This window comes from Macrobrachium rosenbergii, chromosome 13 (assembly GCF_040412425.1).
Source record: "Macrobrachium rosenbergii isolate ZJJX-2024 chromosome 13, ASM4041242v1, whole genome shotgun sequence".
Classification (NCBI taxonomy): domain Eukaryota; kingdom Metazoa; phylum Arthropoda; class Malacostraca; order Decapoda; family Palaemonidae; genus Macrobrachium; species Macrobrachium rosenbergii.
This window is the reverse complement of record NC_089753.1, coordinates 20423666-20438715: the sequence shown is the minus strand read 5'-3', so window position 1 is coordinate 20438715 and position 15050 is coordinate 20423666. Positions and strand designations below refer to the sequence as shown.

Sequence of the window (15050 nt, the reverse complement as noted above, 5' to 3'; positions counted from 1 at the left end):
GAATCCGAACCACATTATGACGAGAAATGAATTTCTATCACCAGAAATAAATTCCTCTAATTCTTCATTGGCCGCTCGGAGATTCGAACGCTGGACCAACAGCGTGCCAGCTGAAAGCTCTACACACCCCTCCAATGAAAAACTGCTCTACCCTAAATGGCAGTATCTTACTGTAGGGGGAAAAAAAAAATAAGAGGTGAAATAGCTAGGCATGACTTGAATTGACAGCTTGGTTGAGTCACTTCACCCAGTTACAGTAAAAGTCTGTCAAAAGTAACCATATTTTTTACAGATGGTGTATGGTTTTAGCTGGGAAGCTGACAAAAAAATCTTTGCTAATTAAATGACTTCCTCTTCAGGTTTAGATGTGCTACGAGTTGCTTTTTTCCTGCAATGAAGCCAAGAGGCATGCATCTAATTGGGAGTTTCTTCAACCTTTGCAATATCCTATCAGATACTTTTATTACATCCAGCAACCAGTTCTTGTAACTCTCACAGCCTCTTCCTTTTAAGACCTTATTTTTTTTTTTCTTGTCATCTTCATGTCTAAGGTAATTGTAATGCTATAACATTCCCGTGCTGTCAAGACTGATTGGTTTCATCTGTATGACACAGTAAGCCATGAGAGAACACTCCCTCAAAATCTCCCACCCAGACTTAAGCCAAGAAACATTCTCTGATACCACCTACCCAAAAGAATGGTTCTTTGCTTTGGTCGTGATGGGTGTCTTGTTTGATTTTATTCTTATGGCTTATGTCAAAACAGAAGAACATAATTAGTCCACACAGCACTGCATAATGGTGTTAAAGCGTCATTTCTGTTATGGGCATTGATGGCCTTTCGGGTCCGTAGGCACCTTGATGGAACATGTATCAACAAAATACAGTACAGTACATTGCAGTCATGTTCTGGAAAATTTAAAATATATCTAATCACGAGCACAGAGTACATACCTACGTGGCTGCAGGGAGGTTTTATACATATGCAAATATTCACATTTTTTTTCACAGCTTTCTTCCCTTACTGCATTTGTCGTTTTTCTGCATTAAATATTAGAAATTATTTTCCTCAGTGCAATGCCAAAATATTGTTTAATATTTTCTCTTTGGTTTTGCACATTTGCATTTTTTGCTGTCACAGGATTATATCCCCACAGGGCAACCTTGCATAAACCTACCTTAGTCATTGCAAATGGCATTGTGCACAGAACTCAAGGTTCAGATCTGACAATTCTTTGGTTTTCTCTTTCTTAATTACCAACTAGCTGTTCCCAGTAGCAAGGTACTGCTTGCAGGGTGTCACATTGGAAATGGCACTGAAGATATTTGCAATGGTCCTTCAGTCCCTTGTTGCATTTCTTTCTGCCCTTGACCCTTCATCTGCTCCCTTTAGTTTTCCTTCCTGCCTGTCCAGCTTCCATTTTACTCTGCACCAATTTTTAGTTTTGTGAGAATAAACCACAGGGGTCCCGAGCTGTTAAATCTCTCCAAATAAGGCTTGGTGGCCTGTTAAACTATTTACAATATACAAATAAACCAAGAAATCAAGCTTCAGGTGTTACTTTCACTACTTAGTTCATTTTTCCTCTACAGTAATCTTATGGTATGTACTACCATATCATTCCTCATCATGTTGATACTGTACTGGCAACTCCTGTGTCCACTTCGTATCTGTGCTCTATGAATGAAGATCCAGAAAATGTATCCAGTACAGTGATTTAAAGATGAGACAGGGAGGAAAACCTGTAGTTGCGTTAAGAATAGTTAAGAGAAGCGGGACAGCAAGATGTAAGGAAACTGGAATGGAGGTAAAGGAAGACTAAAAAGTGGGAGCAGCTAGGGACCAAAGGGATGCTGCAAAAATCCTTCAGTAATGTTTAAAATGGATCATGCCAAGACACATTGACAGATTAACCCCCTGCTGTAAGGGTACCAGGTGTTGATTTCTGGTTTAAAAATCTCTAGCTTTAGAAATTGGGATGAAATTTAGGTTTAGTACCCAGTGCCAATTGCAATGGGTTATTAAACTAAATATACATGTACATACAGCATTTAGGCATTATCAAATTAACACAGGTCGTGATTTATGAAGTTTAGGCTGTCAAGGTAAGCACTGGGGCACTTGACCATTCAGCACTTAAGACAGTGCAAAGAGAGTTGGATTGGTTGGACAGCAAGATAAAGAGATCCAGAAAATAAAGGAAATGAAGTAAGAGATGTAAAGGTAGAACTGGGGAAAACCCCACAGTTCCATCTTTCCATCCTTGTATACTGTACTTCATTAACCCTTAAACGCCGAGCCTCTATTTACAAAAACGTCTCCGTATGCCGCGGCGTTGGTGAGTTAGCTGCCGAAAAAGTTTTTTCAAAAATCACAGCACGCTTAGTTTTTAAGATTAAGAGTTAATTTTTGGCTCATTTTGCCTGAAGTTGGAAGTTTAGTATGCAACCATCAGAAATGGAAAAAAATCATTATCATATATAAATATTGAAATATATGACAGCCAAAAAAATTTTTCATATATAATTTTATACAAATCGCGCTGTGAGCAAAACGGCTAAAGCTAACGGGTTATTTTGTTTTTTTTTTTTTGTATTGTACACTAAATTGCAATGATTCTGGTATATAACAAATTGTAAAATGATCAAAGCAACACAGAAAATATTATCACAAAATGCATGAATTGCAACGTGGATGTAAAAAAATGTTTTTTTCAAAAATTCACCATAAATTGAAATATTGTGCTAGAGACTTCCTGTTTGTTGAAAAATGAAGCTAATTGATTGAATATTACTAGACTGTAATTGTTTTAGCTTACAATTGCAGTTTTCGACCATTTCGGTCGAAAGTTAAAGTTGACCGAAAGTCTAATTTTTCTATTTATCGTGATTTATATGAAAACATTTCAAAACTGATAAAAGCTACAACCATGAGTTATTTTCTGTTGTATTGTACATGAAATTGCGCACATTTTCATATATAAAACTTGTAACGACTAATATAAAACTGTGCAAATATTACGACAACGTGACGAAAGAATTTCTGAGATGTTCGGCCGAAAGTTATTGGCGCAAGGACGTAAGAAAATGTTTTTTAAAAATTCACCTAAATCGAAATATTGTGCTAGAGACTTCCAGTTTGTTGCAAAATGAAGGTACATGATTGAATATTACTAGAATGTAAGAGTTTTAGCTTACAATTGCGTTTTGACCATTTCAGTCGAAATCAAAGTTGACCGGTTGAAATTTTTGCAGTTATCATGGTTTATATGAAAATATTTCCAAACTGATAAAAGCTACAACCATGGGTTGTATTTTGCTGTATTTACATGAAATTGCACACATTTTCATATATAAAACTTTATGTAACGGCTAATATAGAACAGTGCAAAAATTACGAATAAAATGACGAAAGAATTTCTGGAAAATTTTTAAGCCGCGTTACAGCGCTGGGCGTAAAAAGTTTTTTTCAAAATTCACTATAAATCGAAATATTGTGCTAGAGACTTCCAATTTGTTGCAAAATGAAGGTACATGATTGAATATTACTAGAATGTAAGAGGTTTAGCTTACAATTGCGTTTTTCGACCATTTCGGTCGAGTTAAAGTTGACCGAAGGTTGAAATTCTTTGTAGTCGACGTACGGTACGTCCACTTGGCACCCAACAGACAATTTTAGTCGACGTATGTTACGTCCAGACGTCCAGTAGGCGTTTAAGGGTTAAAAGCTGTGTAAAATATAAGTACATTATAAAGTTATCCCGGATCTTAGTCACATTGCTAGTAGTTGCAAATTTTCAACTGGACTAATCAAAACTTACTAACTACAAAAATATTCTGGTTTTAAAACTTTCCACTCTATTTTTAAAGTAGGCAAAATAAACTCCTCCATAAAGTAGGCAAAATAACCTTCTCCATAAGCCTTTCATAAATATTTTACCCTATGTCCAGAAATTCCTCTTCACTCATGAATATCTTCTAAAAATATACTTCTCAGTTTGTTTTTTTACGCTTGAATTACACTGCTCTGCATATTGACATTTTGTGTTAAGTGATTACATTACCTTGTAACTGGAGTTGAGTTGGAAAAGTTGGTACTTCACTTAAAATTAGCCAGGTCTAAGGTTGGGTCTTTGTTAATAGATTATTACAACATACATTTTTGCTGTCGGATATAAAACTCTTTGGTGTACCTAAGTTAGTATGGGCCATATCTTGACTGCTATAAATTCTTACTGCTTTATAAATTAATATATCCATACTTACAAACATTACTGTTCAAAATTAACAGTTTAGCAACTTTGTATCTCATCCATTACTATAACGTTAAATTGTGCTAGCAGTAATGCTCCAAGTGTTTTAAGTTTTCAGAAAATGCTTTATGTCAACCATTCATGGACAGGGCTTGAAGTTCTCCTCCCCTTCTTGCACTGTCTGGGACCAAAATCCCTACAAGTAGAGGAAAAACTAGAAAGATAAGGCCACACTGCCTTATCTGAGCTGAGATTGAAGAGTACAAATACTAACCTGTGTCAAGCATACTTAACTTTAAATCTTGAATAAACCATTTTCCACCAGTTTACAAATCCTTTGCTTGAACTCCCCAACTGAAGGGCATCAAGTAAATACTAGACAAGGTTATGCAAAAACAATGTTGGAGCTCAGCTTTATTTAACCTTTCTTAGAAGGAATGAATTATATACAAAATTAGGCTAATTAGCCTAAAGCAAGTGTTGAAAAAGGGGAGACCAACACAAATAGTGAATGTGTCCTGCTAAACATGGGCTCTCTAGGTCCACTAGTTTGCAACAGATGACCACCAATGTAGGTTATCGCCACTGAGGAACAAAAAAACAAAAAGTGAAATAAAAATAACCAGCAACTAAGGATGCAATGACCAGGCTATATTTGGTTACCAGTGAGGAATCCTACAAAGGGGATTATCCAGAAGCAATGACAACACCATCCTTCATACGGCCAGGCTGGAGGCCATCAACAAAGTTCCAAGTGATAAATTAATTCCCTAACTCGTGTTTCAGGTGACCCTTAAAGGTTTCCCAATCCTGGGCAGGGCTTAATATGGACAGGTAACTGGCTAATAATGAAAATTTAGATTTTGGAAGTATTCTCATTGAAATAACAGCTGATTGAATGGCAGCATAACTAAATTTTTACATCTGGCATACCATAACACACACATCAGTATAATCAAAATCCATTAAGATGGCTCTGTTACTTTAATAGCCTCTTAAGAACCCACTCACTTGCAACCCACTGTAACCTCCGACATGTTTTTATGGTAGCGAGACCCGATGCCAAGATAATGGCAATCGACACGGTAGCCAATGAACGGGCCACAAATAAATGCAGCCATTAATTTGACACTGGATTAATAAAAAGTAACAGCCCCTTTTCTTGTACAGTATATATATGTATATTTATATATATAAAAAAAATAATACAAAATAATACATTGCTGAGAACTCTACAACAGGATCACAGTTATGTACAAGCATCCGGACATGGACCACCGTGCTGGGCCACTCTACCAGCATCATTCTATGAATTCTAGAAATACATTACATCATAGCCTCTTCTAACTCGGCCCTGGTTTGTTTTTGAAGCAGGGCCTTGATAATCCTCTTATCAATAAGGTTCTCTCTAACACTGCACAATAAAGCCTCATCTACTCATTAACTGGTCCTTTCCAAATGAATGGTATTGCACAATGTAGCCTCACTGAAAAGATGGTCACAAAGGCCCAACCCTGTGGTTGTTCTATACCACTATACCAGGATAAATCCATATGCTTATCACAGCACAAGGTCTTGCAATAAGACTATCTGCTAATCACAGCAAATGGACCATATTCCCATTAATCAATTATCGTATGGACCATTTCCCATGTGCCCAAGTTTAGTTGGGAAGACTCATGTCACCAAGTTCATGAATTTTAGATGTTCAAATAAAAATTTCACTGGGTATTAGTGAACAGAATAAAATCCATAAATCTGGTGTCCTCCCCTACCCTACTAACTGAAAGCATCTTATGGGAATGGACAACAAATGACATGGGAGGGAAACACAAAAGCTGAATCCGGACACAGTGATTGAACGGAATCCACAATTTCACAAAGGCTAACCACTTTAATACATGAGGTAATACAGGTTAATAACTGGGAGGATATAGCACAAAAATCATCTCAATAAGTGAAAAAATAAAGCCACCTGTTATAAGACTTCATTACAGAAACAGAAAAATCACTTGTGAGCAGCTCGAGAATCGCAGGAACTGGTACGACATCAACTAGATATAAACTGGGTGGGAGAAGAATAAATTAAAATTGCAAAACCTTTAAAATGGAATCACTTTCTCAAAATAGTATGGAGTGAGAACATCCTCAAAGATTACTATAAAGATATACCTGAAAAATGGAGGCGAGAAAATGAAGAAACACCCACAAACATATAGAATATAAATGTCTGAACTTTTTACAGAAATGGAATGCAGATAAATACTGCCACATTATGTAATCCTCATATTGTATTTACTCCTCCGTGGGGGGGGGTGGAAATAATACTTACATAATAGCTTACCCTTAAATCCACATTTTAACAAAACCTATTTCTTTCACCAGCAAGTGAGAAGTATGACAAAATAAATTAAGCAAGAGAGAGGCATCCCAGGAGCATATGGTAGTTGACTGACAGCTCTTCTAGTAATTTGATTTGATGATACCAACATGAGGATTCAGTGTAGCACTTACAACTGCAAGAGCAGATTTCAACTTAGCATTAACAGCTTATATCTTGCTGAACACAAGACAATCATTGCTTAAGAATACAATAGCATAAAGTTGCTCAAAATTTTATGTCCAAACTTTACTCTTCCTGTAAAAATTTAGCACCATTCATGACATCAACCATATGAATTTAGCCAATTAAAAAATTATAAGAGGATGGAGAGGTAAATATTTTGTCAAAAGTTAAAACAATTATTGGTCCACTACCATCAACATCATTACTGCATCACAGGCTTTGGGAACTTTTAAATAATCAGCTAACCCCCTTAGGATTGCAATCAAAACAAGGAATTGCTAGTTTCACATAATAGCCCATACAACTTTATTTCAAACTCAAAAAATTTAAGAACTAGCTTTTACCTGGACAAAGTTATAACTGTTCTTCGTGCATTATAAAGTCGGCCACTGTCAATTTCACACACATCCACACAACACTATGTTCCCTAACAGAAAAGTCTGCAACATGAAAGTGAAAGGAAGTGTTGGAAAATTTACAAATAACATACAAACATTCAAGTCTTTCTGCTTTAGAAGAATGCCAAGCCTTAATTTTTATTGTTAATTGATTAGTAATATTTCTGAAATACAAGGAATTTTTCAAAAACATGATGGATGAGGCAACCAAATAATACAAATTGAAATTCATGGATTCATATTCCTTTTGTCACTTCAAAATATCACAATACAAGAACCTAAGAAACCTTAGTTCCATTCCCCACTAAATTTCAAAATTGTGCATAGACGCACTTTCAAACTAGTTTTATTTTCCAAAAACAATATTTTGGATATAAGGTCCATTTAAAGTAAACAACCACTTTATAACATAAAAGCCTTACTTTGATAAATTTCACTAAAAACTAGCAACACAGTTGTGCATGGACTAGCATATGAGACATTTTCAAGATCAATCAACATTTACCCATCCAGCTCATCCTCAAGTTCAATGGCAAACTATAAGTTCTTTACAAAACGTATCCTAAATTTATTCATTTTTTCTTCTAAATATAAACGAGAATCATGTATCCTCTGCTTGTAAATACTGTACTAGATTAATGTTCTGGTTTTTACAAAATGCTGTTATGCATTTACATGGGAAACCATCTTGTGAACTATTCCTACTCCAGATATAGGTACTGCACTTTTAATAAGAAATCTTAAGTAAAATTCATAAACTCTACGTATAGGTAACGCACTTTTGTGTAGGAGATAATCATAAAAATGATAAATTTCAATGTCAAAAATAACCTAAACTGAAATGGATGAAGTATAGAAATCTGTCATATCTAACCTAGGGTTCACCGGTGCTTGTTTCAAAAGAGAGTTGGAGAATAAAATCCACTAGAATCCTTGCTACAGTGTGTCATCTTCATTTAAAGAAAACTTAAAACTAAAAATTTTGATAACCTTTGGCTTTGTCACCACTGAAATATCAGGCTGATGTTTCGAGTACTATCTTACATAAAAAAAAAAAAATTCCTACAAGAAGATAATTTGATATTTCATCAGGGGAGGTAGCTAAGCCTTACAAAAATAAAAAATAATTACCATACTATCATTAACAATGAAAAAAATAACCACTACCATCAACAGTAATCAATCTTACCAATGCACTACCAAACAAAACATATAACCTAACTTTCTCACTATGTTATCCACCTGAGTAAATAACCACAATCAACAATCTGAGTTCCCAGTATGATCTGCACAAAGGGCCAGAAATAGAACTCCCATCAATGTCCTTAAAACCAGAAATCTATTTGCATTCTTACCTGATGAAAATGTATTTGCTAGCCCATATCACATGTGAGAGATCACCCCCAACTGCTAACAGGCAACTTAAATGGGAAAAGGGAGGGGGAATTGAACTTCAAGTAGTAGGAATGCTACATGTAATATCTATTTAACAATGATTATTAATTTACAGATAAACTGATGAAATTCTCAAGTTACCTATGAGGAATGTCAATTTGTCACAAGTCCTTCCTTAAGAGCAAACTGTTTCCTGTAAAATAAACCTCTCAAGTTTACTAACTGTTATTTAAAACCTAAAATATGATTTATTAGAGTAACTAAGCATAAATAATGAAACCTTCCAGATTTTTTAAGTATCTATACAACAAAGATGTAGTCTTATGCAGAGAAGACGCCTAGATGCAGTAACAAAGGATACAATTCTACTATTTCATACCTGATTAAAAATTGTTGCATAACGAACACAAATCAGCTCTCAAACCTCAGGGTTTCACCTATTGTACAAGACAAATTTTGAATTAAGTCACCATTTGGTTCTCCCAAAACACCTAAGATAAACAAAACTTCAACACATTTCTCGTAAATCTTCTGTTCAACACATACCTATGGAGTCTATTTTCAACTTTGAAAAATAACAATAACAATATTTTATCAATTTCAATGTAAATAACCCTATGTATGATGGCCTCCAAGAGAAGTTACTAAGAGTAATAAGGTTTGTAGAAGCAGCAAGGCTATCCTTTGATTAAAGTGTACATTCAGCTATTAAATATCAACAAAATCCAAATAATAGAGACAGGACTACATTCAAAAGGAAGAAAAAATGAAATCTAGGAACCAAGACTGGAGAGCAAGTTACTTGTCACCCTCTTCATAAGGCTGACTTAGAAATGACCTAGAAACACATATGGTTTTCTAACATTCAATAAAAAATAAATAAAACAATGCACCCACTTTGTAGAACCTTCTGATATCACTATATTTATCAACCACTCAATGCCCTGCTTTACTTAGAAATGATTATTTATCAACTTATTTCATGGTCTTACAAACATAATTTAAAAACATTTCACAGCCCAGTTCAAATTTACATGACTGTTTGCAGCAATGAAAAATTCTATAAACATAAATAATGGAAAAAAATACCATTAACATCAAATCAGTTGGCAATGAAATCCTCTGAAGACATTGACTTAAATCCAACCCTTGGGACAGAGGACTGTACCCAGAAGAAATCCATTCATGGCTAAATATCATTGGTCTTTCAGAGCAAGGAACAAAGGTATAGCGTAGGCTTGAGTAGAAGCAAAACTTCCTAAATTACAAATACACGACTACTTCACCAACAGCAATTGTGTTCTAGACTTATCAAAATAGGATTACCAACAAATAGCTGGTGTCACACTCCAACATTCCCAAACCACAATGTAAAATAAATATTATAAAAAATACATGAGCAAAATTCCTTAACCATTCCAAACCACCAATTTCCAATAGCTTCCTCATTACTACACATCCATCCTTCTACTTTTCCCTACATTCTTTGCTCCCTTCCTTATTAGACTAATAAATAAAGGCAACCAATGGTGGATTTCCTCCAAGTACTGACCTACAGGACAGTCACCGAGAGCACTTAACACTTTTATATAAAAGGATTACAGTACAGAAAAGTCATCTACACTCCAGGAACTACTGGTACTGGAGATAAATATGTAGGTAAAGCTTTAAAAAAGACAACAACTTACTGCTTACCCATCAACTCATCCTAAACCATACTCACCCTTTAAAGACTGGGATAAATCTGTGATGTTGCTAAATCTGTGATGTTGACATAAATATTGTACAGTAATAAGCAGTCAGCTGCCTTCTTTTTCAATTGCCTTACCAGAACATGTACCACACAAAAAGGTAAATTTCACAAAAATTCACAATTCATTCCATACTTAACATCCACATCTTGAGCTACTGCCATATGCTGTTAACAAGTAGTAATGGTATGTTCCAAACCATGAAATCACAATCTTTCTCCCTACACTTCATGCCAGATAACTATAAAATTAAGAGCTCTTGGACATGGAACTTGAGAATGGTTTAAATGACAAATCTTCATGAAATATAACCTATACTACTAAGCAGGGACATTCACAAACTGAACTCCAACTCCCCTCTGTACCAGTTGGGAGTTGTTGTGAGGAGTGCAAGTTCCCGCCAGTAGGGAGTTTCTGCTGCTGCTAGAATTGCAAAATAAAACTAATGGGCTGGAGAGCTTAGCCAAGACACAGATATTATTAAAGTGGGCTTGACCAGTCCAGCAGCAAGAACACAAGGTGACAAAGAGGACAGAAGATGACGATGATGATGATGACAACGACATTAGAAATCGTGAACCTAAGAAGACCCACTCTTATCTGCAGGGGTGAACCTAAGGACCCCATGAAGTGGAAACAGTGCCAGCCTCCGGCATCAGTGCCAGTCTTTTCTGTTGTGACATGCCAGCAGCTGTACCTGAAGACTCAGCCTTTAGGTGTGTAGTTGTGTCAATCACAGAACATAGATGACATCGGGATTATGGGTTGAGGATGGCCAAGGGCAGGCTGGACCCATTGAGGAACACGACAGTTTGCTCTATCCAACATGGAAGCAGCATATGCCCTGGCCCACAGCGGCACTTCTCTGCACTGGTATTTGCAGCCGCATCTCGACCCTTCCCTAACATTTCTATCGTAATAAGAAAATATAATTTATAAATACTCCCAGGCAGGTCTCACGTCAAGACAACAGGCCTGGGCAGCTATCACAGCCGTGCCCAGCACTATGTATCACTCATGAAGCAATTCTGTGACTTCATATCTTCAAGCTCTCGCTTCTGAGCACGTAGGAAAAGTATCCTGAAAAACAAATAGCATAATCAAATTACTTAGCAAGCCCCATTTTTTTTCTTTTAACAGTTATTTGCACACCACAACTAAATCTATTCATCATTCATGCCAACACACACTATGAGACTTTACCAAATACTGGGCCAAATAATAAAACAACAGTAATATCCTATTTTAAATTCTTTCAATTCTTTGGGGTAGCAACTAGGGTAGCAACTACAGCAACACTGCACTTAAAATGCCCTATGTGAGGGATGCAGTCATCCCACACACTTGGTCCAGCTTTCTTGTACCAAAATTGGAACCACAAAGCTGCTTCATCGTAAGACACGAGATACCAATTAGTACAGCAACAATTACTAAATTATGTTCAATAAATGTTGCAAAAACATTATTTATGGAATAATTTGAGGTTGAACTTTTCCCAAGTATTCCAACTAACATAAAATCTGGGACAACTTCATAGTCTGGCCAGAGAATTGTTTTGATTACTGTATTTGAAAAGCCTGCAACCTACAATTGCATTCAAGTATGAGTGGGATAATGATGAAAGACTGCCTTTCTTGGATGTGTTGGTTCATAAAATCATGAAACACCTGTTTTCTCTTTATAAGAAACCAACAAATTCTCAAGCCTACTTCAAATTTTTTTTACTTTATAAAAATGTTCAAATGTCAACTATCTCCTGAATATTTTTACAAGTAGTTGTACAGTCCTTAAATTTCAGGATATAATTCTGATAACCAATTAAATATATTTAATCTTCATGGCTAATGAAAATTTTACTGATGATGCTTGTAGAACACGTTTAAAAGACCGTAATACAGTACTACCTCGGACTCTGAACTTAATCCGTTCCAGAAGGCTGGTTGAAATGCGATTTGTTCGAAATATGAAACAAATTTCCCCATAAGAAATAATGGGAATCGGGATAATTCTTTACAGCCCACCCAAAAAAGTCACCCCTTTTAATTTTTTTTCTATTATTAATGTGTTCAAAAGTTAAATTTAGAGTGTTAAGTACGTTATACGAAGTAAAATCTTCAAAAAATGTGAAAATGTTGCGCGGCCAGCTGGGATTGAGGGAGGAAAGACGGGATTCAGTTGAGGAAACCAAAATGGTTGCAGCAGGCAAGGATGATAAAATCAGCTTTATTCACATTTTGCAAGGATAATCAAAAGAATCAATAGTGTATGTGTGTCCGATTTTGTGTGAGAGAGAGAGAAAAAGAGAGAGAGTAATCGGATCGGTGTCTGGCAGATGTGAAAACAATCCCTCGCGTGTATAACTGTCGACATGTTTACACTTGGCTCTTGAGTGCAAGGAAATTATGACACAACGCATCAACTTAATGTTGGCGAATGGCAGAATTTGAAATTATAATCCAGTAAACATGAAGATTTTGCAGACAAATAAGTAATAAGTAAAGAATGCAAGTAAGAAAAAGAGAGAGAGAGATCAAATAACTTTTCACAAGGAATCGTTTAAACAAATAATCCAAGGCATGCAGAAGCTGAACACGGAGCCAGTGTGTATCATGATGTAGGGACGAGTTACTTTTACACTGCTAAAAAATCGTAAAGAGCGTGTCACTCGATAGGTATTTTACCATAACAAAAAGAGCTGATTTGGGCGAATGAAGTGTAAGTGAAAGAAACGGGCAAAATATAGTAAAAGAGAAAAATTATCCAAGCCCGGGAAGTCAGTGGGAAGTGGACCCTTGTCTCCCACCCAATATAACCCCCTTCCTCTCTACTGTCTCACTCAGAGCTCCAAACACTCACTCAAGAGAGACTTTGATTTGTACTGTATTGCATTTGTTTGTTTTTATAATCTATCATTATGTTAAATTTATTGCGAAATTCCCTCTTTTACTTTTTATGTGAATTGTTACTGCTTTTACGTACACACATTACTGTTTTTACTGTCTCGTCTCCTTCTCTCCTCAACAGTATAAATGCTCCCTCCCTGTATCTCAAGTAAGCTGTGCATCACCACAATGACATACGATTTTGTTAATCTTTTATGCTATATTTCATTGTGAAATGATTTATTCTTTAATTTATTTTGTTGAATTTGGTTATCATTAAACTATATATTGTGCTTGCGCTTTATGTACGTACCTGTACAGGAAAAAAATGTCTAAGTTTTTCTTGTAGGATGCAGTGGGCCGTTGAGTACAAGTATAAACAAGACAATCAGTCGGTTCGAAGTACGAGTAATCGTTTGACAAAAGATAAAATTTCTTCAAAAATTTTGGTTGAAAAACGGAACGTTCAACATAAGAAACGTTCGACAAACGAGGTACCACTGTACTAGTGAAAAGATAAGATTTATCCTTTCCACAACACATGAGCAATCCCTCTTTGAATTTCAAACTGCTTAATTTAAAGCATATTTTGTTATAAAAGTTGTATCCTTTGGACTTGAGACTGCTGCTCATATCAGAAGCACTGATTACAAGAGGGTTTTCAGATCCTAAAATCCAATAAGTAAATTACCAATCAGCAAAAAAAAAATGTGAACAGAGTGCATGCATTTCAATGGTACCATGTAATCAGTGTAATTAAGTTCAATGGGGTGGAACCAGAAGATTGTTAACATTAAAAATGAGCACACACAAGATATAAGAAATTGTAATTTGTCAAACACCCTCTTCAATAATACAACCAAAAATGACCATACTTGAAGATTACCTTGAAACCTCGAAAAGAAGGTAAATGAATCATTCTTGAATGCTAGTTTTTCTAACTGTAACTTATCAATGCACCATGTCGAAGTTAAAAAGGCCCAAAGGACTGCTGTTATTAATTCTCTGTCTCCAAGTGCAATTACTTAACTTTGACCTCAAGTATCTTATTCCTTTTGTACTTTAATGAGTACTGGGAAATAGACTACTTCATTTTAGTGCTTTTAGTAATGTTATATTATTTACCATTATTTTAAAACTTTGGTATTTTTCTCAGTGTACATTTTATGTACACTAAGTATTTTCCACACTGAAAAGACATGGTATCTCAAAAGTGTGACAACATATTCTTTTCCTTAAATTTGTGATTATTTTTCACATTCATTACACTAACAATTAAACAAGAGCCCAAGTTATATGACTTTCATAGTGTTAATCTGAAAGCTTTGTTCTCAAGAAGTGAAAATTGAAGCAAGACAAAGATAGGACACTGAACAGGTAGAGAAGATCCCACTTAGAAGAGTAACTCTATACTGCATCTTCCACAGAACATTTCAAGAAAGAATAAAATAATAGCTTTTCAGCCCCACTTGCTTTCCTTTCTTTTTAATTCTAATGCATTTAGTCTCTTCCTACTCAGCTGTCCAACTTCTTCAACTTGGTCTTGGTCCAATTTGCAACCTTCAACTGCATAACCTTTGGGAAACTACTGGGAGTCAAAATTTGCAATTTGGTCAGGTTAAACAGTTTTACAATACACAAGACCATTCACAACTACTAAATTCAACGGTTTTTCTCATAATAACCAATTAATGTAAAGGATATTTTGTTAATATACAGGTTGTCTCAGTCTTCAGATATAAAAGACAAACCATCCAACAAATCAGTGCAAGACCTGTCTCTATGTTAGGGGAAAAACAAAAATA

General features: G+C 35.5%; 1 protein-coding gene across 5 annotated transcripts in view; it reads right to left on the bottom strand.

The window, feature by feature from the left end:
- Positions 1-5912: 5912 nt before the first annotated feature.
- wcy (WW domain-containing adapter protein with coiled-coil wacky) overlaps positions 5913-15050 on the bottom strand; it is a 50442-nt gene continuing 41304 nt past the window's right edge. For 2 of the 5 annotated variants that reach the window (XM_067114408.1, XM_067114409.1), the window contains exon 11: positions 7439-11443. In XM_067114408.1, coding sequence (XP_066970509.1) covers positions 11368-11443 — 76 coding nt within the window. In that variant the 3' untranslated portion in view covers positions 7439-11367. Of the gene's footprint in view, positions 11444-15050 lie in introns of all 5 variants that reach the window. The other 3 variants (XM_067114406.1, XM_067114410.1, XM_067114407.1) reach the window with 2 other exon arrangements.